The sequence below is a fragment of the Salmo salar genome, chromosome ssa13 (genome assembly GCF_905237065.1).
Source record: "Salmo salar chromosome ssa13, Ssal_v3.1, whole genome shotgun sequence".
In the NCBI taxonomy this organism is placed as follows: domain Eukaryota; kingdom Metazoa; phylum Chordata; class Actinopteri; order Salmoniformes; family Salmonidae; genus Salmo; species Salmo salar.
In genome coordinates this window covers 66454813-66478651 of record NC_059454.1, presented here as the reverse complement: position 1 = coordinate 66478651, position 23839 = coordinate 66454813, and the positions used below count along the sequence as shown (strand labels likewise).

Here is a 23839-nt window from a genome sequence, read left to right as displayed (position 1 = left end):
ATTTTTCGAAATAGTTCTGATTTGATTTTGGGGACAAAATGTAATCAATGTCCACATTGTGTGACAGAATTATGTGATTGAACAATGAACCAGTATTTGGGCACCTTTGCATGGGGAGGGTTCTCTTGCAATGAGGAGGTAGAGAAGACATTAGTGGAGCACGTGGTCTGAACTAATGATGTATATAAACCCTGGATTACTGATGCTATGTTTTGGCCATTGAGAGGCTTTGAAGCCACCGGTCAGTCATATTAGCACTCTCCATTTGGAGCAATCCTCCATAGTAATGAATGGAATTCTACAGTATTTCAGTTAAATGTATAAAGGACAAAATTACATGTATTTAAGTATTTTGTTGTTGTAGTGGGGACAGTAACATTAGTAATCTCAAAAAAGTTATACTTGAAGTATATTAGCTCACATTATATAATTGAAAACTATGCATTAAGGTGTCTTCAATAATAGAATAAACGTGGCAAAAACTAATGTAGACATTAATAAATGCAACTCTATAGAGGTGGAGTGCCAAGATGCAGGCACGGTGGCTTCAACACAGCGCCCCCTATCAGTCATCTAGTGTGTGCCTCTGCACACACGGCTTCGGCTGTTGGTAGGTCGGGCCTCCCACTTGGTGTGCTTGGGTCTTTTCCATCACTAAAGGACTGTGCCATTGCGCCTTGTTGCGCATACAGGTACACCTCAATGTTGTGGGGGTCTACCTGAGTGATCCTGCCAGTCTTGTCTCAAAGATTAAGCCATGCGATTCTTAACACACACGACCGGTACAGTAAAACTGCTCATGGCTCATTAAATTAGTTATGGTTCCTTTAATTGCTCCAACGTTATTTGGATGACTGCAGCAGGTACTTGCGGGCACCACAGGCGCATTTGGTGACTATAACCTCGACAGGTGATGCGCTGAAGTCTACTTCCAATATCAGCCCTATCAACTTTATGTGCATGCCATGGTGAACACAGGTAACGGAATCAGAGTTGGATTCCGGGAGGGAGCTACCACATCCAAGGAAGGCACCAGGCACGCAAATTACCCACTGCTGACTCTGGGAGATAGTGGTGAAAAATAACAATACAGGACTCTTTTGAGGCCCTTCAATTCGAATGAGTACGCTTTAAATCCTTTCATGAGGATCCATTGCTGATGTTTAGAAGTTGCATTTTACAGTGGTCAAACTTCTGAAAGTGTAATTAATTATGTTTTAACCTTAAACTCTGCCTGCCTGTTGTGTATTGTCCATCGGTGTGACATAATGTCCTATGAGGTGACGCCAATAAATAAAGTGTTATCTTGAACAAAATACAAAAAAAAAATGTTAAGCATGTGGCAGGTAACATCATCATAATACACAAGTAAACAAATAGCTTTTTATCTCGTTTTTTGTCAAATTACTTTATCTTCATTATACAACAAATTCCAGAATATGATTACTGATTTAAAAACAGAAGTAGCTAATAATGAGTAAAATAAAAATTGTATGTCTATTTGAGAATCATTAAACCTTTTTATATTAGGATTAATTATGTCACACCAAAGGACAAATTCAAGGCTAATGCCTGAAATGGTTAATTAAATTTGATATTTTTTTTATAATTGTAGGTGGCCACAACATTTTGTTTAGACATAGTTTATTGCAACTGTGTTTTTTAAAACTTTTAATTATAGAATAAATATTTTTTTCACTTGTTTTGGACATATGGCAACTACCCAAATACTAGTGGACAGAATTCTAAATCACACCATTCATGTAGAATATAGGGAACAATCTAGGCAATGGGGGGACTGACTTTAAAAAAAAAAAATAAAAAAATAATGTATCTGGAAAAAATATTTGATGTATATGAAATGTTTTGTGAAATATACAAAAAAGGAGAGAAATTGCCCGTAATATTGCACTTTTTGATAATTGTGTTTCCAATTTTGATCGTGATTTAGTGACTGCAAAGAAAATCTCTTGACGTAAATGGGATTTTTAATACAAAGACTTGCTTTCTGTTTTTTGTTGGCTTGACTCGATGTGTATGTATGGTTGTAATCTCAGACACTCAGAACTAAAATCTTGCGTATTTGCGTCAGATGCTCGATTAAGTTTTGGAGGGGGATGTTAGAAAATGCAGTAACGAGACTAGCAATGTCTACTCCTCTAAACACACTATCAGTCAGTTTCGGCCAAGTCTATGAGCCAAATGCGAGTACCTGCAAAATCGGGATTTGTCACTGATTATTTGGACAATCTTTTGACAGTATTTTATAGTTTTGATGAATGTACTTTCTGTTTTGAAAAGGAATTTACAATAAAAAAATACATTTACTGTTTTGGAAAAGGTCTGTGGAGTTCTGTGTCTTGTGAATATTGTTTTGAAAACTGACATTGTTCCAAAAAATGCTTGTATGCGATTAAGAAACTGTAATACACACTACTGATCTGTCTTCCGATTGGCTATTCCTCAATTTCTTCTTTTCCTCTCTTTTTCTTTAAATTCTGTACAAAAATCTCTGTTTCAATGTATCATTTTGACCACTGAACTGAAAGGACCAGATAGGTGAAAGCAAAATGGCGGGAAACCCCTTGGTGTTTTATTCCCTTCATATATCTTTCATTTTGTTTGTATTTGTATTCATTATGGATCCCCAATAGCAGCAGCTACTCTTCCTGGGATCCAGCAAAATTAAGGCAGTTCTACATTTTTTAAAACATTACAATACATTTACACCAGATTTCACAACATATTAAGTGTGTGGCCTCAGGCCCCTAATCTACTTAAGTGAAAATGCCCGAGAAGATGGTGTTTTGAGGATATATTGGCACGCGACAAAGTTGCGGGCCAGCAAACCGTGCCAATATATCCTCCAAACACCGGCTTCGAGGGCATTATCACTTTTATACAACGGGATACCAACATATTAAAACAATGATTGACATGTTTTCATTAAAAACGTCCTTTTTATGAGTTTATTCATATTTACAGTTGAAGTCGGAAGTTTACATACAGTGGGGCGAAAAAGTATTTAGTCAGCCACCAATTGTGCAAGTTCTCCCACTTAAAAAGATGAGAGGCCTGTAATTTTCATCATAGGTACACTTCAACTATGACAGACAAAATGAGAAAAAAAATCCAGAAAAATCACATTGTAGGATCTTTAATGAATTTATTTGCAAATTATGGTGGAAAATAAGTATTTGGTCAATAACAAAAGTTTATCTCAATACTTTGTTATATACCCTTTGTTGGCAATGACACAGGTCAAACGTTTTCTGTAAGTCTTCACAAGGTTTTCACACACTGTTGCTGGTATTTGGCCCATTCCTCCATGCATATCTCCTCTAGAGCAGTGATGTTTTGGGGCTGTCGCTGGGCAACACGGACTTTCAACTCCCTCCAAAGATTTTCTATGGGGTAGAGATCTGGAGACTGGCTAGGCCACTCCAGGACCTTGAAATGCTTCTTACGAAGCCACTCCTTCGTTGCCCGGGCGGTGTGTTTGGGATCATTGTCATTCTGAAAGACCCAGCCATGTTTCATCTTCAATGCCCTTGCTTTGCTGATGGAAGGAGGTTTTCACTCAAAATCTCACGATACATGGCCCCATTCATTCTTTCCTTTACACGGATCAGTCGTCCTGGTCCCTTTGCAGAAAAACAGCCCCAAAGCATGATGTTTCCACCCCCATACTTAACAGTAGGTATGGTGTTCTTTGGATGCAACTCAGCATTCTTTGTCCTCCAAACACGGCAAGTCGAGTTTTTACCATAAAGTTATATTTTGGTTTCATCTGACCATATGACATTCTCCCAATCCTCTTCTGGATCATCCAAATGCTCTCTAGCAAACTTCAGACGGGCCTGGACATGTACTGGCTTAAGCAGGGGGACGGACACGTCTGGCACTGCAGGATTTGAGTCCCTGGCGGCGTAGTGTGTTACTGATGGTAGGCTTTGTTACTTTGGTCCCAGCTCTGTGCAGGTCATTCACTAGGTCCCCCCGTGTGGTTCTGGGATTTTTGCTCACCGTTCTTGTGATCATTTTGACCCCACAGGGTGAGATCTTGCATGGAGCCCCAGATCGAGGGAGATTATCAGTGGTCTTGTATGTCTTCCATTTCCTAATAATTGCTCCCACAGTTGATTTCTTCAAACCAAGCTGCTTACCTGTTGCAGATTCAGTCTTCCCAGCCTGGTGCAGGTCTACAATTTTGTTTCTGGTGTCCTTTGACAGTTCTTTGGTCTTGGCCATAGTGGAGTTTGGAGTGTGACTGTTTGAGGTTGAGGACAGGTGTCTTTTTTATACTGATAACAAGTTCAAACAGGTGCCATTAATACAGGTAACGAGTGGAGGACAGAGGAGCCTCTTAAAGAAGAAGTTACAGGTCTGTGAGAGCCAGAATTCTTGCTTGTTTGTAGGTGACCAAATACTTATTTTCCACCATAATTTGAAAATAAATTCATTAAAAATCCTACAATGTGATTTTCTGGATTTTTATTTTTCTCATTTTGTCTGACATAGTTGACGTGTACCTATGATGATAAATTACAGGCCTCTCATCTTTTTAAGTGGGAGAACTTGCACAATTGGTGGCTGACGAAATACTTTTTTGCCCCACTGTACACCTTAACCAAATACATTTAAACTCAGTTTTTCACAATTCCTGACATTTTAATCCTAGTAAAAATTCCCTGTCTTATGTCAGTTAGGATCACCACTTTATTTTAAGAATGTAAAATGTCAGAATAATAGTAGAGAGAATGATTTATTTTCAGCTTTTGTTTCTTTCATCACATTCCCAGTGGGTCAGAAGTTTACATACACTCAATTAGTATTTGGTAGCATTGCCATTAAATTGTTTAACTTGGGTCAAACGTTTCGGGTAGCTTTCCACAAGCTTCCCACAATAAGTTGGCTGAATTTTGGCCCATTCCTTCTGACAGAGCTGGTGTAACTGAGTCAGGTTTGTAGTCCTCCTTGATCGCACACGCTTTTTCAGTTCTGCCCACACATTTTCTATCGGATTGAGGTCACGGCTTTGTGATGGCCATTCCAATACCTTGACTTTGTTGTCCTTAAGCCATTTGGCCACAACTTTGGAAGTATGCTAGGGATTCATTGTCCATTTGGAAGACCCATTTGCGACCAAGCTTTAACTTCCTGACTGATGTCTTGAGATGTTGCTTCAATATATCCACATAATTTTCCTGCCTCATGACGCCATCTATTTTGTGAAGCGCACTAGCCCCTCCTGCAGCAAAGCACCCCCACAACATGATGCTGCCACCCCTGTTTTTCATGGTTGGGACGGTGTTCTTCGGCTTGCAAGCTTCCCCCTTTTTCCTCCAAACATAACGATGGTTACCACAACTACAATGCCTCTTTCGCCATCTGGCCCGGTCCCTTCGTCGACACGGCACCCCGCCGTACCACCACGACTGGTCCGCAGACGTAATTCCATCAGCTGTGCCTTCAACCGGCCTATGACGAAGCAGACGCTTCTCCTTACCCCGGACTGCTAACTTTAAATGCCGTGTCTCCCGCTTGCTAGCGCATTAACGACTACCTATCGGCTTCCCTGTTTCATCTATTGCTGTACACTGGACCCTATGTTCACTTGGCTACATAGCTGATGCCTGCTGGACTGTTCATTTATCACGGTACTCCACTTTGTTTACCTTTTGTTTATCTGTCGGCCCGAGCCCCGAACTCAGGCCCTCTGTGTAGGTAACCGACCCTCTGCCCATTAATCGCCATTTTACCTGTTGTTGTTGACTTAGCTGATTAGCTGTTGTTTTACCCGTTGTTGACTTAGCTAGCTCTCCCAATCAACACCTGTGATTGCTTTATACCTCGCTTTATGTCTCTCTCAAATGTCAATATGCCTTGTATACTGTTATTTAGGATAATATCATTGTTATAGTTTACTGCGGAGCCCCTAGTCCCACTGTACATGCCTTAGATACCTCCCACACATACTGGGTGACCTCACCCAGTATAACCAGCATGTCCAGAGATGCAACCTCTCTTATCACTCAGTGCCTGGGCTTACCGCCTCTGTACCCACACCCCACCATACCCCTGTCTGCACATTATGCCCTGTATCTATTCTGCCACGCCCAGAAATCTGCTCCTTTTATTCTCTGTCCCCAACGCACTAGACGACCAGTTTTGCTAGCCTTTAGCCGTACCCTCATCCTACTCCTTGGGTGATGTGGAGGCTAACCCAGGCCCTGTGTGTCCCCAGGCACTCTCATTTGTTGAGTTCTGTAATCGAAAAAGCCTTGGTTTCATGCATGTTAACATCAGAAGCCTCCTCCCTAACTTTGTTTTACTCACTGCTTTATCACACTCCTCCAACCCTAATGTCCTTGCCGTGTCTGAATCCTGGCTTAGGAAGGCCACCAAAATTTCTGAGATTTCCATACCCAACTACAACATTTTCCGACAAGATAGAACTGCCAAAGTGGGAGGAGGTGCAATCTACTGCAGAGAGAGCTTGCAAAGTTCTGTCATACTTTCCAGGTCTATGCCCAAACAGTTCAAGCTTCTAATTTTTAAAATTAATCTCTCCAGCAATAAGTCTCTTACTGTTGCTGCCTGTTATAGACCCCCCTCAGCTCCCAGCTGTGCCCTGGACACCATATGTGAATTGATTTCCCCCCATCTATCTTCAGAGTTCGTTCTGTTAGGTGACCTAAACTGGGATATGCTTAACACCCCAGCAGTCCTACAATCTAAAATAGATGCCCTCAATCTCACACAAATTATCAAGGTAACCACCAGGTACAACCCTAAATCCGTAAACATGGGCACCCTCGTAAACATGGGCACCCTCATAGATATTATCCTGACCAACTTGCCCTCCAAATATACTTCTCCTCCTTTCAATCAGGATCTCAGCGATCACTGCCTCATTGCCTGCATCCGCTATGGGTCCGCGGTCAAACGACCACGACTCATCACTGTCAAACTCTCTCTAAAACACTTTTGCAAGCAGGCCTTTCTAATCGACCTGGCCCAGGTATCCTGGAAGGATATTGACCTCATCCCATCAGTCGAGGATGCCTGGTCGTTCTTTAAAAGTAATTTCCTCACCATCTTAAATAAGCATGCCCCTTTCAAAAAATGTAGAACTAAGAATAGATATTGCCCTTGGTTCACCCCAGACCTGACTGCCCTTGACCAGCACAAAAACATCCTGTGGCGGACTGCAATAGCATCGAATAGTCCCCGCGATATGCAACTGTTCAGGGAAGTCAGGAGCCAATACACACAGTCAGTCAGGAAAGCAAAGGCTAGCTTTTTCAAACAGAAATTTGCAACCTGTAGCTCTAACTCCAAAAAGTTTTGGGACACTGTAAAGTCCATGGAGAGCAAGAGCACCTCCTCCCAGCTGCCCACTGCACTGAGGCTAGGCGACACGGTTACCACCGATAAATCCATGATAATCGAAAATTTCAATAAGCATTTCTCTACGGCTGGCCATGCTTTCCTCCTGGCTACCCCAACCCCGGCCAAGAGCTCCGCACCCCTCGCAGCTACTTGCCCGAGCCTCCCCAGCTTCTCCTTTACCCAAATCCAGATCGCAGATGTTCTGAAAGAGCTGCAAAACCTGGACCTGTACAAATCAGCTGGGCTAGACAATCTGGACCCTCTCTTTCTAAAATGATCCACTGCCATTGTTGCAACCCCTATTACCAGTCTGTTCAACCTCTTTCGTTTTGTCCGAGATCCCTAAAGATTGGAAAGCTGCTGCGGTCATCCCCCTCTTCAAAGGGGGTGACACTCTAGACCCAAACTGCTACAGACCTATATCTATTCTACCCTGTCTAAGGTCTTCGAAAGCCAAGTTAATAAACAGATCACTGACCATTTCGAATCCCACCGTACCTTCTCCGCTGTGCAATCCGGTTTCTGAGCTGGTCACGGGTGCACCTCAGTCACGCTCAAGGTACTAAATGATATCATAACCGCCATCGATAAAAGACAGTACTGTGCAGCCATCTTCATCAACCTGGCCAAGGCTTTCGACTCTGTCAATCATCACATTCTTATTGGCAGACTCAATAGACTTGGTTTCTCAAATGATTGCCTCGCCTGGTTCACCAACTACTTCTCTGATAGAGTTCAGTGTGTCAAATCGGAGGGCCTGTTGTCCAGACCTCTGGCAGTCTCTATGGGGGTACGACAGGGTTCAATTCTCGGGCCGACTCTTTCTCTGTATATATCAACGATGTCACTCTTGCTGCGGGTGATTCCCTGATCCACCTCTACGCAGTTGACATCATTCTGTATACATCTGGCCCTTCTTTGAACACTGTGTTAACTAACCTCCAAACAAGCTTCAATGCCATACAACACTCCTTCTGTGGCCTCCAACTGCTCTTAAATGCTAGCTAAACCAAATGCATGCTTTTCAACCGTTCGCTGACCGCACCCGCCCGCCCGACTAGCATCACTACTCTGGACGGTTCTGACCTAGAATACATGGACAACTACAAATACCTAGGTGTCTGGCTAGACTGTAAACTCTCCTTCCAGACTCATATCAAACATCTCCAATCCAAAATCAAATCTGGAATCGGCTTTCTATTTAGCAACAAAGCCTCCTTCACTCACGCCGCCAAATATACCCTAGTAAAACTGACTATCCTACCGATCCTCGACTTCGGCAAAGTCATCTACAAAATAGCTTCCAATACTCTACTCAGCAAAATGGATGCAGTCTATCACAGTGCCATCCGTTTTGTTACCAAAGCGCCTTATACCACCCACCACTGCGACCTGTATGCTCTCGTTGGCTGGCCCTCGCTGGGATAGGATATAGTAATCCTTCTAACCCCCCCCCCAAAAAAAATAAAGATATAGATGTACTATTGTAAAGTGGTTGTTCCACTGTTAATGTGAATGCACCAATTTGTAAGTCGCTCTGGATAAGAGCGTCTGCTAAATGACGTAAATGTAAATGTATTCGTCGCCAGACCCGCTGGCTGGAGGTCATCTATAAGTCTATGCTAGGTAAAGCTCCGCCTTATCTCAGCTCACTGGTCACGATAACAACACCCACCCGTAGCACGCGCTCCAGCAGGTATATCTCACTGGTCATCCCCAAAGCCTACACCTCCTTTGGCCGCCTTTCCTTCCAGTTCTCTGCTGCCAGTGACTGGAACGAATTGCAAAAATTGCTGAAGCTGGAGACTTACATTTCCCTCACTAACTTTAAACATCAGCTATCTGAGCAGCTAACCGATCGCTGCAGCTGTACATAGTCCATCTGTAAATAGCCCACCCAATCTACCTACCTCATCCCAATTTTGTTTTTATTTACTTTGCTGCTCTTTTGCACACCAGTATCACTACTTGCACACCATCATCATCTGCTCATCTATCACTCCAGTGTTAATCTGCTAAATTGTAATTACTTTGCTACTATGGCCTATTTATTGCCATACCACCTCATGCCATTTGCACACACTGTATATAGACTTTCTTTTTTTCTATTGTGTTATTGACTGTACGCTTGTTTATTCCATGTGTAACTCTGTGTTGTTTCTGTCGCACTGCTTTGCTTTATCTTGGCCAGGTCGCAGTTGTAAATGAGAACTTGTTCTCAACTAGCTTACCTGGTTAAATGAAGGTGAAATATTTGTATTTTTTAAAATAAATAAAAAATCAGAAGCTTCTAAAGCCATGATGTCATTTTCAGGAATTTTCCAAGCTGTTTAAAGGCACAGTCAACTTAGTGTATGTAAACTTCTGACCCACTGGAATTGTGATACAGTGAATTATAAGTGAAATACTCTGTCTGTAAACAATTGTTGGAAAAATGACTTGTCATGTACAAAGTAGATGTCCTAACCGACTTGCAATAACAATGAGCTAATGAGGCACGATATGGCCCGTCATAGAAAATGTGCTCTCTCGTCAGGACACTTGTTCAGAGGAGCTAGTCAACAACACAGCTAACACAATCACTTCAAACTGCAGCTGGAAAGACTGCAAACTTGCTGCACTTCGTTTTGTTTGACCTTTTTTCAATTAACATGTCTTTGTATATATCCATAGAAATGATGCCAGCTGATTCATGATTTCAACTGTCTGAGAAACGCTGCCTGCCTCTCTCTCTCTCGTCCCTACTCCCGACCCCTACACGTTCATTACTATGGGACAGTTGGAGATCGAATTTGAATATTGAAACAATGTTGCAAATGTCGGATAGACCGATATTAAGGTTTATACAAATCTCCACAGTTAAAAATGTGAGAAATATCTGTATGCTTTTTATAGTGGAGATCAAGTTTATAACTTCCCTGCCTGGGCCGATGAGACAGTGGATTGCGCAGTCAGATGGAGCAGAGGAAATAGGCATTTTAACATCATAGATTTAGCCGGTGTAACTTGTGGAATAGACACCGGCTGGAATGCGCTTTTAACCAATCAGCATTCAGGATTAGACCCAGCTGTTGTATAATACCGCACATCTACAACACAAAATCCATGTGTATAGTGCGTATGTTGTGTGTGTGAATGCATGTGTCTGTCTCTTCACAGTCCCCGCTGTTCCATAAGGAGTATTTGTATCTGTTTTTTTAAATCAAATTTTACTGCTTGCATGAGTTACTTGATGTTGAATAGAGTTCCATGTAGTCATGGCTCTATGTAGGACTGTGCACCTCCCATAGTCTGTTCTGTACTTGGTGACTGGGAAGAGACCTCTGGTGTAAAGGTCGACCGATTTATGATTTTCCGATACCGATTATTGGAGGACCAAAAAAAGCCGATACCGATTATTCAGCCTATTTATTTATATATATATTTGTAATAATGACAATTACAACAATACTGAATGAACACTTTTATTTTATCTTAATATAATACATAAATAAAAATCGATTTAGTCTCATACATAATGAAACATGTTCAATTTGGTTTAAATAATGCAAAAACCGTGTTGGAGAAGAAAGGAAAAGTGCAATATGTGCCATGTAAAAAAGCTAATGTTTAAGTTCCTTGCTCAGAACATGAGAACATATGAAAGCTGGTGGTTCCTTTTAACGTGAGTCTTTAATATTCCCAGTTAAGAAGTTTTAGGTTGTAGTTATTATAGGAATTATGGGACTATTTCTCTCTATACGATTTGTATTTCATACACCTTTGACTATTGGATGTTCTTATAGGCACTATAGTATTGCCAGCCTAATCTCGGGAGTTGATAGGCTTGAAGTCATAAACAGTGCTGTGCTTCAAGCATTGCGAAGAGCTGCTGGCAAATGCAGGAAAGTGCTGTTTTGAATGAATGCTTACGAGCCTGCTGCTGCCTACCACCGCTCAGTCAGACTGCTCTATCAAATATCAAATCCTAGACTTAATTATAATATAATAAACACACAGAAATACGAGCCTTAGGTCATTAATATGGTCAAATCCGGAAAATATAATTTCTAAAACAAAACGTTTATTCTTTCAGTGAAATACCAAATCGTTCTGTATTTTATCGAACAGGTGGCATCCATAAGTCTAAATATTGCTGTTACATTGCACAACCTTCAATGTAAAATTCTGGCAAATTAATTACGGTTTTTGTTAGGAAGAAATGGTCTTCACACAGTTCGTAACGAGCCAGGCGGCCCAAACTGCTGCATACACCCAGACTCTGCTTGCACAGAACACAAGAGAAGTGACACAATTTCCCTAGTTAATATTGCCTGCTAACATTAATTTCTTTTAACTAAATATGCAGGTTTAAAAATATATAGTTGTGAATTGATTTTTAAGAAAGGCATTGATGTTTATGGTTAGGTACATTGGTGCAACAACAGTGCTTTTTTTGCGAATGCGCTTGTTAAATTATCACCTGTTTTGCGAAGTAGCCTGTGTTTCGATGATAAATTAACAGGCACCGCATTGCTTATTTGCAACGCAGGACAAGCTAGTTTACCTAGTAATATCATTAACCATGTGTAGTTAACTAGTGATTATGTGAAGATTGATTGTTTTTTTTATAAGTTAAGTTTAATGCTAGCTAGCAACTTACCTTGGCTCCTTGCTGCACTCGTGTAACAGGTGGTCAGCCTGCCACGCAGTCTCCTCGGTGCAATGTAATCGGCCATAATCGGCGTCCAAAAATGCTGATTACGATTGTTATGAAAACCTGAAATCGGCCCTAATTAATCGGCCATTCCGATTAATCGGTCGACTTCTACTCTGGTGGCATGTCTTGTGGGGTATGCATAGGTCTCTGAGCTGTGTTTTGACTTTTCACATCATGGTCACACAGTTGATGAGGAAACCAGGGTTGTGTTATTATTCATTAGGCAAAATGGAAACAGGATGGGCCTACCTCATTTTTGCTGTCCGTTGCAAAACATTTTAAAACCTTTCATGCCCTAATGAACACAATCTACGTATGATACCAGTTTTGGTTCATATTCAATAAGAACGAAAAGGAAGCAAATGAGCCAAAACAGGAAGGGACTACCTGAACTATTCCAATAAGAAACACTTGTTTTCATTTTACATTTCTAAACGTTTTGCTACGGTGTTCCCTAATGAATACGACCATTTTGTGAGTGGAAGTTTGACAGGGTCCATGTGAAAGGTCACATGGATCCCTTGAGGAAGGCATTTTCTCTCACTCGTCAGGTGTGCACACATTCTCGTGTGTATTTTTTTATCTGACTTAGTATTATTGCATTGTTGAAGAAAAGCCTATAAGTAAGCATTTCACTATACTGTTTACAACTTTGATTCAATTTCACACACACACTGGGAGAGGGCTCTCTAATGTGAGGGAGCCCTGTAATTGTTCCTGGGATGCCCTCTAGACTGGTGATAGGCTCCTGGCTGCTTGGGTTACACACAGGACATTATACATTTTTGTCAATAACCAGACACTCTTATCCAGAGCGACTTATAGGAGCAGTTAGGGTTGAGTGCCTTGCTCAAGGGTACATCAACAGATTTTTCACTTAGACAGCTCAGGGATTCAAACCAGAGACCTTCCTTTCGGTTACTGGCCCAATGGTCTTAACCGCTAGGCTAACTGCCTCCTAGGACGAAGAGGTGTGTGTGTGTGTGTGTGTGTGTGTGTGTGTGTGTGTGTGTGTGTGTGTGTGTGTGTGTGTGTGTGTGTGTGTGTGTGTGTGTGTGTGTGTGTGTGTGTGTCAAATCAAATGTTATTTGTCACATACACATGGTTAGCAGATGTAAATGCGAGTGTAGCGAAATGTTGGTGCTTAGTTCCGACAGTGCAGTAGATCTAACAAATTCACAACAACTACCTTATACACGCAATTGTAAAGGGATGAAATAAGAATATGTACATACAAATATATGGATGAGCGATGGCCGTGTAGCATAGGCAAGATGGAATAGATGATATGAAATACAGTATATACATATGAGATGAGTAATGTAGGATATGTAAACATTATTAAAGTGGCATTATACCTTTTATTAAACCCATTTATTAAAGTGGCCAGTGATTTGGGTCTGTATGTTGGCAGCAGCCTCTCTGTTAGTGATGGCTGTTTTAGCAGTCTGTTGGCCTTGAGATGGAAGCTGTTTTTCAGTCTCTCGGTCCCAGCTTTGATGCACCTGTACTGACCTCGCCTTCTGGATGATAGCGGGGTGAACAGGCAGTGGCTCGGGGAGTTGTTGTCCTTGATGATCTTTTTGGCCTTCCTGTGACATCTGGTGTTGTAGGTGTCCTGTAGGGCAGGTAGTTTGCCCCTGGTGATGCGTTGTGCAGACCGCACCACCCTCTGGACAGCCTTGCGGTTGAGGGCGGTGCAGTTGCCGTACCAGGCGGTGATACAGCTCGACAGGATGCTCTCGATTGTGCATCTGTAAAAGTTTGTGAGGGATTTAGGTGACAAGCCAAATTTCTTCAGCCTCCTGAGGTTGAAGAGGCGCTGTTGGCCTTCTTCACCACGCTATCTGTATGGGTGGACCATTTCAGTTTGTCCGTGATGTGTGTGCCGAGGAACTTAACTTTCCACCTTCTCCACTACTGTCCCGTCGATGTGGATAGGGGGGTGCTCCCTCTGCTGTTTCCTGAAGTCCACGATCATCTCCTTTGTTGAGTGAGAGGTTGTTTTCCTGACACTAGACACTTCCTCCCTGTAGGCTGTCTGGTCATTGTTGGTAATCAAGCCTGCTACTGTTGTGTCGTCTGCAAACGTGTGTGTGTGTGTGTGTGTGTGTGTGTGTGTGTGTGTGTGTGTGTGTGTGTGTGTGTGTGTGTGTGTGTGTGTGTGTGTGTGTGTGTGTGTGTGTGTGTGTGTGTGTGTGAGAGAGAACGAGAGTAGCCTCCCGAACCTTCTTGGAAATCTTGAACGAGCTAAATATGAATGGCTGTCAAGAGAGACAGAGAGTATGTGTGTGCGTATGGTTCAGTTCTTGCATGCGTGTGAAAGAGATGGGTGGTGGAAACAGGTTGAGAAAGAGTTGGAGAAAAGTGTTGCAAACAAATGAGCTCCGGTTGAAGAATGTCCTAGTGTGTCAGTCACGTTTGTACTTGTGTGTTCTTATGTGACCGTTGAAGATGTTCAAAACAGCCAAAAATATCGTAATACTCAGAATGCAGAAATATTTGTATTTTACACATTTGTATTTAGCAACAATTGTATTGTATGCTTTCGCATTTTCTACCTGATTTACTTTTAACCTGCGGAAATAAATTGCTGCCTTCTCACGAACATCGAAAAAACAACTTTCAAGATCAGACCTGCTACAATATTGTGAATTTAAGGTCGTTTTTGTGGAGTACCTTTTAGTTTTTGAGACGTCAGATGTCTTTAAGCTGGCTATGGAACACTTCCTGGCTATGGAACACTTTCTTCTCACCATATGTTTTTATCTCTCTGTCTGTTCTCCTTGCAGTAAGGGTAGACTGTCTTCCAACATGAATCCTGTGTACAGTCCTGTCCAACCCGGGACACCGTATGGCAACCCTAAGAACATAGCATATGCAGGTGAGTGCCAAAACAACAACATCAGCATCAATGCCATACCAATACTGTGTGTGTATGCATGTGTGTAGGAATGTGCATGCCCGCCCACCTATTTCTTGTGTTTGAGGGGTGCAAAATCCACTTGTCACTTAAATCTCGCTGGATTGATTGCTTTCATTTTACACTTTCTCACTCTTGCTTGTGCCATTCGATTATTGAAAATTTTTTTACCGTTAATGTAACGACAGCGGAAACGTTTGTAATGACCTCTCAAACACACTCCAGTAATGGCTGAAATGGGCTCAATGGAACACATTGGCTTTCCGTTGCATTTATAAAAACAATAATGCTTCGTCAGGGATTTAACTCATTGTCTCGACACAGTCGCTAGTGAAAGTCTACATACCCTTTGCATAGTCTTCACATTTAACTGCCTTAAAATGAGATCTAAATAGGGAATACATTCGATTTTTTCCCGTGAGATCTACACAACCTACTCCACATTTTCAAAGTGAAAGACAAATTGCTTATGGCAACATATATCCTCAGTAAATTTGTTTGGGGATCATTGATGGACAACAATATTCAAACCTTGTCTCTGATTTTCAAGCAGGGTTTAAGTCAGGGCTGAGACTGGACCGTTAAGGAGCACTCAATACCTCTTGGAAAACGTGTGTAATTGTCCCACTGAAAAATAAAACTGTTTCCCATGGTTAGGTTTTCAGAAGACTATGACGGGTTTTCCCCCCCAACATTTTATCTGGGGTTTACATATTTATTTTGATCCTGACAAACTCCCCAGTCCCTTCCGGTGACAAGCATACCCATAACATGGTGTTGCCACCACAATACTTGAAAATCAAAGATCCACCACCATATTTTACAGTAGGTATACGGTTATTTTCTGCTTATGCATTGTCATTTTGACGCCCAACACACCACTGGTCTTTGATTTTCAAGTATTGTGGTGGTACATTTTGTTGGGTTGTACAGCCTGAATTTAAAATGGAATAAATGTAGATTTTTTTTTGTTATCACTGGCCTACACACAATACCCCATAATGTCAAAGTGGAATTATGTTTTTAAAAATGTTTACAGATGTATTACAAATGAAAGCTGAACTGTCTCGAGTCAACCCCTTTGTTATTGCATGCCTAAATAAGTTCAGGAGTAGAAATGTGCTTATCAAGTCACATAATAAGTTGCATGGACTCACTCTGTGTGCAATAATAATGTTTAACACGATTTTTGAATGACTATCCCATTTCTGTACCCCACACATACAATTATCTGTAAGGTCCCTCAGTCGAGCAGTGAATTTCAAACAGATTCAACCACAAAGACCAGGGAGTTTTTCCAATTCCTCGCAAAGAAGTGCACCTATTGGTAGATGGGGGAAAAAAGCAGACGTTGAATATCCCTTTGAGCATGGTGAAGTTATTTATTACACTTTGGATTGTGTATCAATACACCCAGTCACTACAAAGATACAGGCATCCTTCCTAACTCAGTTGCCGGAGAGGAAGGAAACCGCTCGGGGATTTTACCATGAGGTCACTTTAAAATAGTTGCAGAGTTTAATGGTTGTAATAGGAGAACTGAGGATGGATCAGCAACATTATAGTTACTCAACAATAGTAACTTAATTGACAGAGTGAAAAGAAGGAAGCCTGTACAGAATAAAAATATTCCAAAACATGCGTCCTGTTTGCAACAAGGCACTAAAGTAATCTGCAATGTGCCAAAGCAATTCACTTTTTTGTCCTGAATACAAAATGTTATGTTTTGGGGCAAATCCAGCTTCAACACATTACTGGGTAGCACTCTCCATATTGTATTCTTGTAATCGTTAAGGACTGGGGAGTTTTTCAGGATAGATAATAAACAGAATGGAGCTAAGCACAGGCAAAGTCCTAGGGGAAAAGCTTGTTCAGTCTGCTTTCCACCAGACACTGGGAGATGAATTCACCTTTCACCAGGACAATAACCTAAAACACAAGGCCAAATCTACACTGGCGTTCCTAAGTGTCAGAGTTACAGTTTTGACTTAAATCTGCTAGAAAATCTATGGCAAGATCTGAAAATGGTTGTCTAGCAATGATCAACAACAAATTTGACAGAGCTTGAAGAATTTTGAAAAGAATAATGAGCAAATGTTGCACAAGCCAGTTGTGGAACGCTATTAGAGACTTATTCAGAAAGACTCACAGTTGTAATCGCTGCCAAAGGTGATTCTAACTTGTATTGACTCAGGGGGTTGAATACTAAGACATATTAGTGTTTTATTCTTCATGAATGTTTTTACAAATGTTAGAATTTTTTGGGACATTAGTGTATTTTGTGTAGATTGATGACACACAAAAAAGACAATTAAATCCATTTTAATCCCACTTTGTAACACAACAACATTTTGAAAAAGTCATGTGTAAATACTTTCTGAAGGCACTGTATCTACCTCTACCACTCTACCACCCCTGCACATTGTAAATATTGTATTGGCACCGACCCTGGAACTGACTCTGTATATAGCTTGATTATTTTCTCGTGTGTTTTTGTTCTACTTATTATAGTACTACTGATATTGATTACGGCATTGCTGGGAAAGAGCTTGCAAGAAAGACATTTCACTGTACTTGTGCATGTGACAATAAAAACTTGAAACTTAAGATCCCTCCCAATGTGTTCTTCAACTCATAAAACATTTTAGATAAAGGCTCAGTGCCGGTATCCTCGCAAGGTGAGGTCTGTATCCTCGCAAGGTGAGGTCTGTATCCTCGCAAGGTGAGGTCGGTATCCTCGCAAGGTGAGGTCGGTATCCTCGCAGGGTGAGGTCGGTATCCTCGCAAGGTGAGGTCGGTATCCTCGCAGGGTGAGGTCGGTATCCTCGCAGGGTGAGGTCGGTATCCTCGCAGGGTGAGGTCGGTATCCTCGCAGGGTGAGGTTGGTATCCTCGCAGGGTGAGGTCGGTATCCTCGCAGGGTGAGGTCGGTATCCTCGCAAGGTGAGGTCGGTATCCTCGCAAGGTGAGGTCGGTATCCTCGCAAGGTGAGGTCGGTATCCTCGCAAGGTGAGGTCGGTATCCTCGCAAGGTGAGGTCGGTATCCTCGCAAGGTGAGGTCGGTATCCTCGCAAGGTGAGGTCGGTATCCTCGCAAGGTGAGGTCGGTATCCTCGCAAGGTGAGGTATTGAAAACAGGGGTGTCAATCATTTTGACCTCTACCTTTTTGACAAATGTATTATTTGCTAAACAAAATCTCTTTCTCTGAGTATTAGTATTGTATGATATTTTTTTGTTGTTGCATAAAGTATAGCTCAGTAATTTAATTATTTTATACAGTAATTTTTGCTCATCTTTATCAAGGGTGTCAATAATTTCGGACTCCACTCCATATCCTTTCCCTGCTCTCTTTCTGAAAAAACTGAAATTAATTACTCTCTTTTGCGCTTTAATTCATTTCAGTTGCTTTCCATTTTCTCTCCTGTCATCCCCATGACTGGGTTTACAATGGAGATGAATTGTTTTTTCGTTTTACAAGGACAGTGCAGCATTGAAGGTGTCCCCACTGATACAAACTTTGCATTTTCTTAGTCCCTCCTCCCCTTTCCCCATTAAGCAGTCTAATGTGGGTCATAAAACGATTGGGTGCCTTCAATAGATTTTGATGGGGAAAACCAATGTATGGAAATGGTGTAGTAGTGGTATATTGTGATCTGTTTACAAAACAAACCCTTGTAGTAAGAGTGGTAGAATGGTAATGATTAGTACGCTTCTCTAATGGTCGTCATCATGTACATGAGTCCATTGGTGATTCCTGGCTGGTTGGCATAATGGGCTGTTTTGTCACCGAAAGCCAAATGTCAGTGTCACCGCCTCTGTCACATGCTGTATTAGGATGTATGATCCATATGCATGTAGAAGTAGTGCATCCACCACCGGATGAGTCTATGCATCGATTGAGCTATCTGTGCAACAAAATAATAATTCACACGGTATGTCCAAAGAAAGGTGAAAAAAGGAAGACAGGAAAATGAGTGTGGAAAAAGAAATGTGATTTCTCTGGTGGTGTTTTCCTCCACTGGCTCAGGAGGGCAGGGCCGGTTACTTAGCTTGTGATTCATAGGCCAGGCTGTTACCACATCACTGGCTTTCATAAGAGAGAGATTATTTTAAAGGTGCCCTCAGCTCTCAATGTTTTTTTTCTCTACCCACAATGCATTGCTGCTCGTCCTTAAGTTACAGCTGATCAGAGAGTTAAGAGAAAGGACAGACGATTGCAGTGGTTGCAGTAGCCTTGTGTTATGGAAGCTGTGTGGAGGGAGGCAGGAGGTACATATGCAGGAGCTCACACACGTACACAGACACACATGTACACACATACCCCTGGGGACAGCAGACCAAGGGAGTGCAGTTGTCGTTCTCAGATACTGCTGACAGTAGGGATCCCTCCCTCTATTCCATTCCTCCCTCAGTTCCTCCCTCCCTTTCAGTGTCTCTCTCTACCGCTCTCTCTCTACCGCTCTCTCTCTACCGCTCTCTCTCTACCGCCCTCTCTCTACCGCTCTCTCTCTACCGCTCTCTTGCTCTACCGCTCTCTTGCTCTACCTCTCTCTCTACCGCTCTCTCTCTACTGCTCTCTCTCTACCGCTCTCTCGCTCTAATTGACTCTGGCTGATTCTCTTTTGCTCACAATTAGTCCACAGTCACACTGTTCCATAAGTACGAGGGCTAATTAGTGTGTGTGTGTGTGTGTGTGTGTGTGTGTGTGTGTGTGTGTGTGTGTGTGTGTGTGTGTGTGTGTGTGTGTGTGTGTGTGTGTGTGTGTGTGTGTGTGTGTGTGTGTGTGTGTGTGTGTGTGTGTGTGTGTGTGTGTGTGTAAATACTGAGGCTCTGAGTGTGTGCGTGCGTGTGGGCCGTCAGATCAGGTTGCGTAGGTGGTGTGTAGCCTCAGGATTGAGACACACACACACACACACACACACACACACCACACACACACAGGCTGCTCCTGCATTCTTTGTTATTTCCAATAATAGGCTACTGTGTTTTAGTGTGATTGCTATGCGATCAGTAGTCATATCAATAGCACCTGTCATTATAGCATAGAGAAGGCATAAATTCATAATATATAGGTCTGCCTAACCTTAAATAAATATTGTCCCTTTTCTTCCAAATTCTCTCCATATTCCATACCCCTTTATTTTCCTTATAGGCCGCCTACCATCAAGTAAATATTTGTCTTTTTGTTCCTCTTCTCTTCTCCATACCCCATATTTTCCATTTACAGGGAAATGCTGTGTGCTTTTTAGTTTAGTTTGCATCTGATTGCTTTTTGACTATACTATAATCTAGGCTTTGCAGTGTCTTTGTTTGCATCCCAAATGACACTCTATGCCATATATAGTGCACTAGCTTTGACCAGAGCCCTATTGGCCCTGGTAAAAAGAAATGGACTATATAGGGCATAGGGTGCCGTGCCATTTGGGATGCAACCAAAGACACTTCTATGCCTATATTACTAGCGTAGTATATAGTGCACTATTCACAGTGTACAAAACATTAAAGAACACTTTCCTAATATTAAGTTGCACCCCCTTTTGCCCTCAGAACAGCCTCAATTCGATAGGAAGAATTGGGAGAGTGTAGCTCCGTTTTGTACCGACAAGACTGTGGTTATATGAAGAAACAGATTAATATATATCCAAGTAACCAGGGGAGAGTGAGCGGTCAGTTAGTGGCTTGCGAAAGTATTCAACCCCTTGGCATTTTTCCTATTTTGTTGCCTTACAACCTGGAATTAAAATGGGTTTATATCATTTGATTTACACAACATGCCACTTTGAAGATGCAAAATATTTTTTTATTGTGAAACAAACAAGAAATAAGACAAACTGAAAACTTGAGCGTGCATAACAATTCACCCCCCCTTTTGCAGCAATTACAGCTGCAAGTCTCTTGGGGTATGTTTCTATAAGCTTGGCACATCTAGCCACTGGGATTTTTGCCCATTCTTCCAGGCAAATTTGCTCCAGCTGGATGGGTTCCGCTGGTGTACAGCAATCTTTAAGTCATACCACAGATTCTCAATTGGATTGAGGTCTAGGCTTTGACTAGGACATTCCAAGACATTTAAATGGTTCCCCTTAAACCACTCAAGTGTTGCTTTAGCAGTATGCTTAGGGTCATTGTCCTGCTAGAAGGTGAACCTCCGTCCCAGTCTCAAATCTCTGGAAGACTGAAACAGGTTTCCCTCAAGTATTTCCCTGTATTTAGCACAATCCATCATTCCTTCAATTCTGACCAGTTTCCCAGTCCCTGCCAATGAAAAACATCCCCACAGCATGATACTACCACCACCATGCTTCGCATGTAGGATGTTGTTCTCGGCCTGATGAGAGGTGTTGGGTTTGCGCCAGACATAGCGTTTCCCTTGATTGACAAAAATCTTCATTTTAGTCTCATCTGACCAGAGTACCTTCTTCCATATGTTTGGGGAGTCTTCCACATGCCTTTTGGCAAACACCAAACGTGTTTGCTTATTTTTTTCCTTAAGCAATGGTTTTTTTCTGGCCACTCTTCCGTAAAGCCCAGCTCTATGGAGTGTACGGCTTAAAGTGGTCCTATGGTCAGATACTCCAATCTCCGCTGTGGAGCTTTGCAGCTCCTTCAGGGTTATCTTTGGTATCTTTGTTGCGCCTCTGATTAATTCCCTCCTTGCCTGGTCCGTAAGTTTTGGTGGACGGCCATCTCTTGGCAGGTTAATTGTGGTGCCATATTCTTTCAATTTTTTAATAATGGATTTAATGGTGCTCCGTGGGATGTTCAAAGTTTCTGATATTTTTTTTATAGCTCAACCCTGATCTGTACTTCTCCACAACTTTGTCCCTGACCTGTTTGGAGAGCTCCTTGGTTTTCATGGTGCTGCTTGCTTGGTGGTGCCCCTTGCTTAGTGGTGTTGCAGACTCTGGGACCTTTCAGAACAGGTGTATATATACTGAGATCATCTGACACTTAGATTGCACACAGGTGGACTTTATTTAACTAATTATGTGACTTCTGAAGGTAATTGGTTGCACCAGATCTTATTTAGGGGCTTCATGGCAAAGGGGGTGAATACATGTGCACGCACCACTTTTCAGTTTTTTATTTTCTATAATTTTTTGACTTTTTTTTTCATTTCACTACACCAATTTGGAATATTTGGTGTATGTCCATTACATGAAATCCAAATAAAAATCTATTTAAATTACAGGTTGTAATGCAACAAAATAGGAAAAACACCAAAGGGGATGAATACTTTTGGAAGGCACTGTATTCACAACAGCGAACCAATCTGTGAGTAAAGTGACACACTCGAACCCAGCATGCCATGGCTTCCCTTAGAGGAAAAGCCAAAGAACAACTTGGAGACGCAAATGAGAGCAACTGCCAGCTGAATTCTATCTAGAAAAACATATATAAAGTCCTCTCTAAATCTGTTGTTAAAAAAGTATATTTGCTCGAAAGGAAAGTAGAGTCTATCGAGTCAGATATGCACATAGAGGGTGGGTGCGTGGACGAACAAGACAATTAAATTGGCCTTCTGGAAACAAAGGTGCAAACTTTAGAAGATCAACTGGATCAGCTAGAAAACGGATAGAGACAAAATAATATGAGAGCATTGACCTTACCGGAGGATGAGGATAAAGAGGACCTTTCCAGCAAGGTGATCAAGCTTATATCAGAAGAGCTTGGCATGGATTATGTCACCGGATGGTCTGGATGTCATCGGATCGGCGTGAAGCAGAAGAACCCTAAATAATTAAACATTCTTAGGACACAGGAGGGAAAGGACATCAAGGTCCAGGGCCAGTCCATTCGATTCGTCCAGGACCTTTCTGCTAGACTGAGAAAATACTCCAGCAATTAATTTCTATTGGACAGTCACTGGAGGAAAAGGGAATCAAGTCTCAACTCTGATTCCCGGCAGTACCGTGGGTATGGAAGGGAACACAGAGAATGGAGTTCGCAAGCATCGATGAAGCCCTGAACAGGTTGCAGGAAACCTTTCCAGTTGAAAGAGAGCCCAGTGCCCTGAGGAGAGGCAGAAGCAGAAAAAAAACAGATAAGCACACTAGGCTACATACAGTGATGCCCAAGACCAGCTTATTGTAAGTTGAGACAACATTCCTTCCCCCTCCCCCAATACAACTTAGACTCTATTGTCCCCAAGTAACTGTTCTTCTCTAGGAAGTAACAATAGACTTAGCTGATGCCAATCAGATACATTGACACTGAAAGGACAATATGAAATAGTAAATATAGCATGTAAGTCAATTGTTCTATGGAAGTGTGTGTGTAGGCGAGAGGGTGTATGTGTGGGTATGTGTCTGTGCATATGAATGGGAGAGTGAGGGAGAGTGGATGTGTGTGGGCGGGCGGGCGGGAGAAAGTGAGTGTGACGAGGCGTGGGTTGTAGAGATACAAAAGAGGTAATTAGAAACAACATTGAGATTAATGACAATTTTTAAAGTTTCTATGAACATTTATATAAATCAGAATTAAACAACAGTTGGATGGATCCTATAGCCTTCTTAGACTCAACAATTCTGAAGTAACTATCAGCGGACAAAAAATAATCATTAAAAACAGAGGTCACCCAGGAAGAAATATTAGATATTGTTAAAACATTTGCCTGTACAAAAGCACCAGGAATGGATGGCTTTCTCATAGAAATCTATTCAACATTTTGGGACAAAGTAGCCACCTTATTTACACATGACAACACACGTCACTTAATTCAGTACTCCCTAGTTGCATGTATCAAAAAGTTATATTAAAACCAGGAACATCTGGAGAGTCCCCTGTTGATTATAGACCCATAAGTTTTTAATAAATTGTGAC

General features: G+C 41.9%; 1 protein-coding gene across 9 annotated transcripts in view; it reads left to right on the top strand.

Moving 5' to 3' along the window:
- LOC106567592 (protein FAM168A) overlaps positions 1–23839 on the top strand; it is a 106775-nt gene that overhangs the window by 50310 nt on the left and 32626 nt on the right. For all 9 annotated transcript variants that reach the window (XM_045693481.1, XM_014137101.2, XM_045693480.1 and 6 more), the window contains one exon: positions 14887–14978. In XM_045693481.1, coding sequence (XP_045549437.1) covers positions 14887–14978 — 92 coding nt within the window. The remainder of the gene's footprint in view (positions 1–14886; positions 14979–23839) is intronic.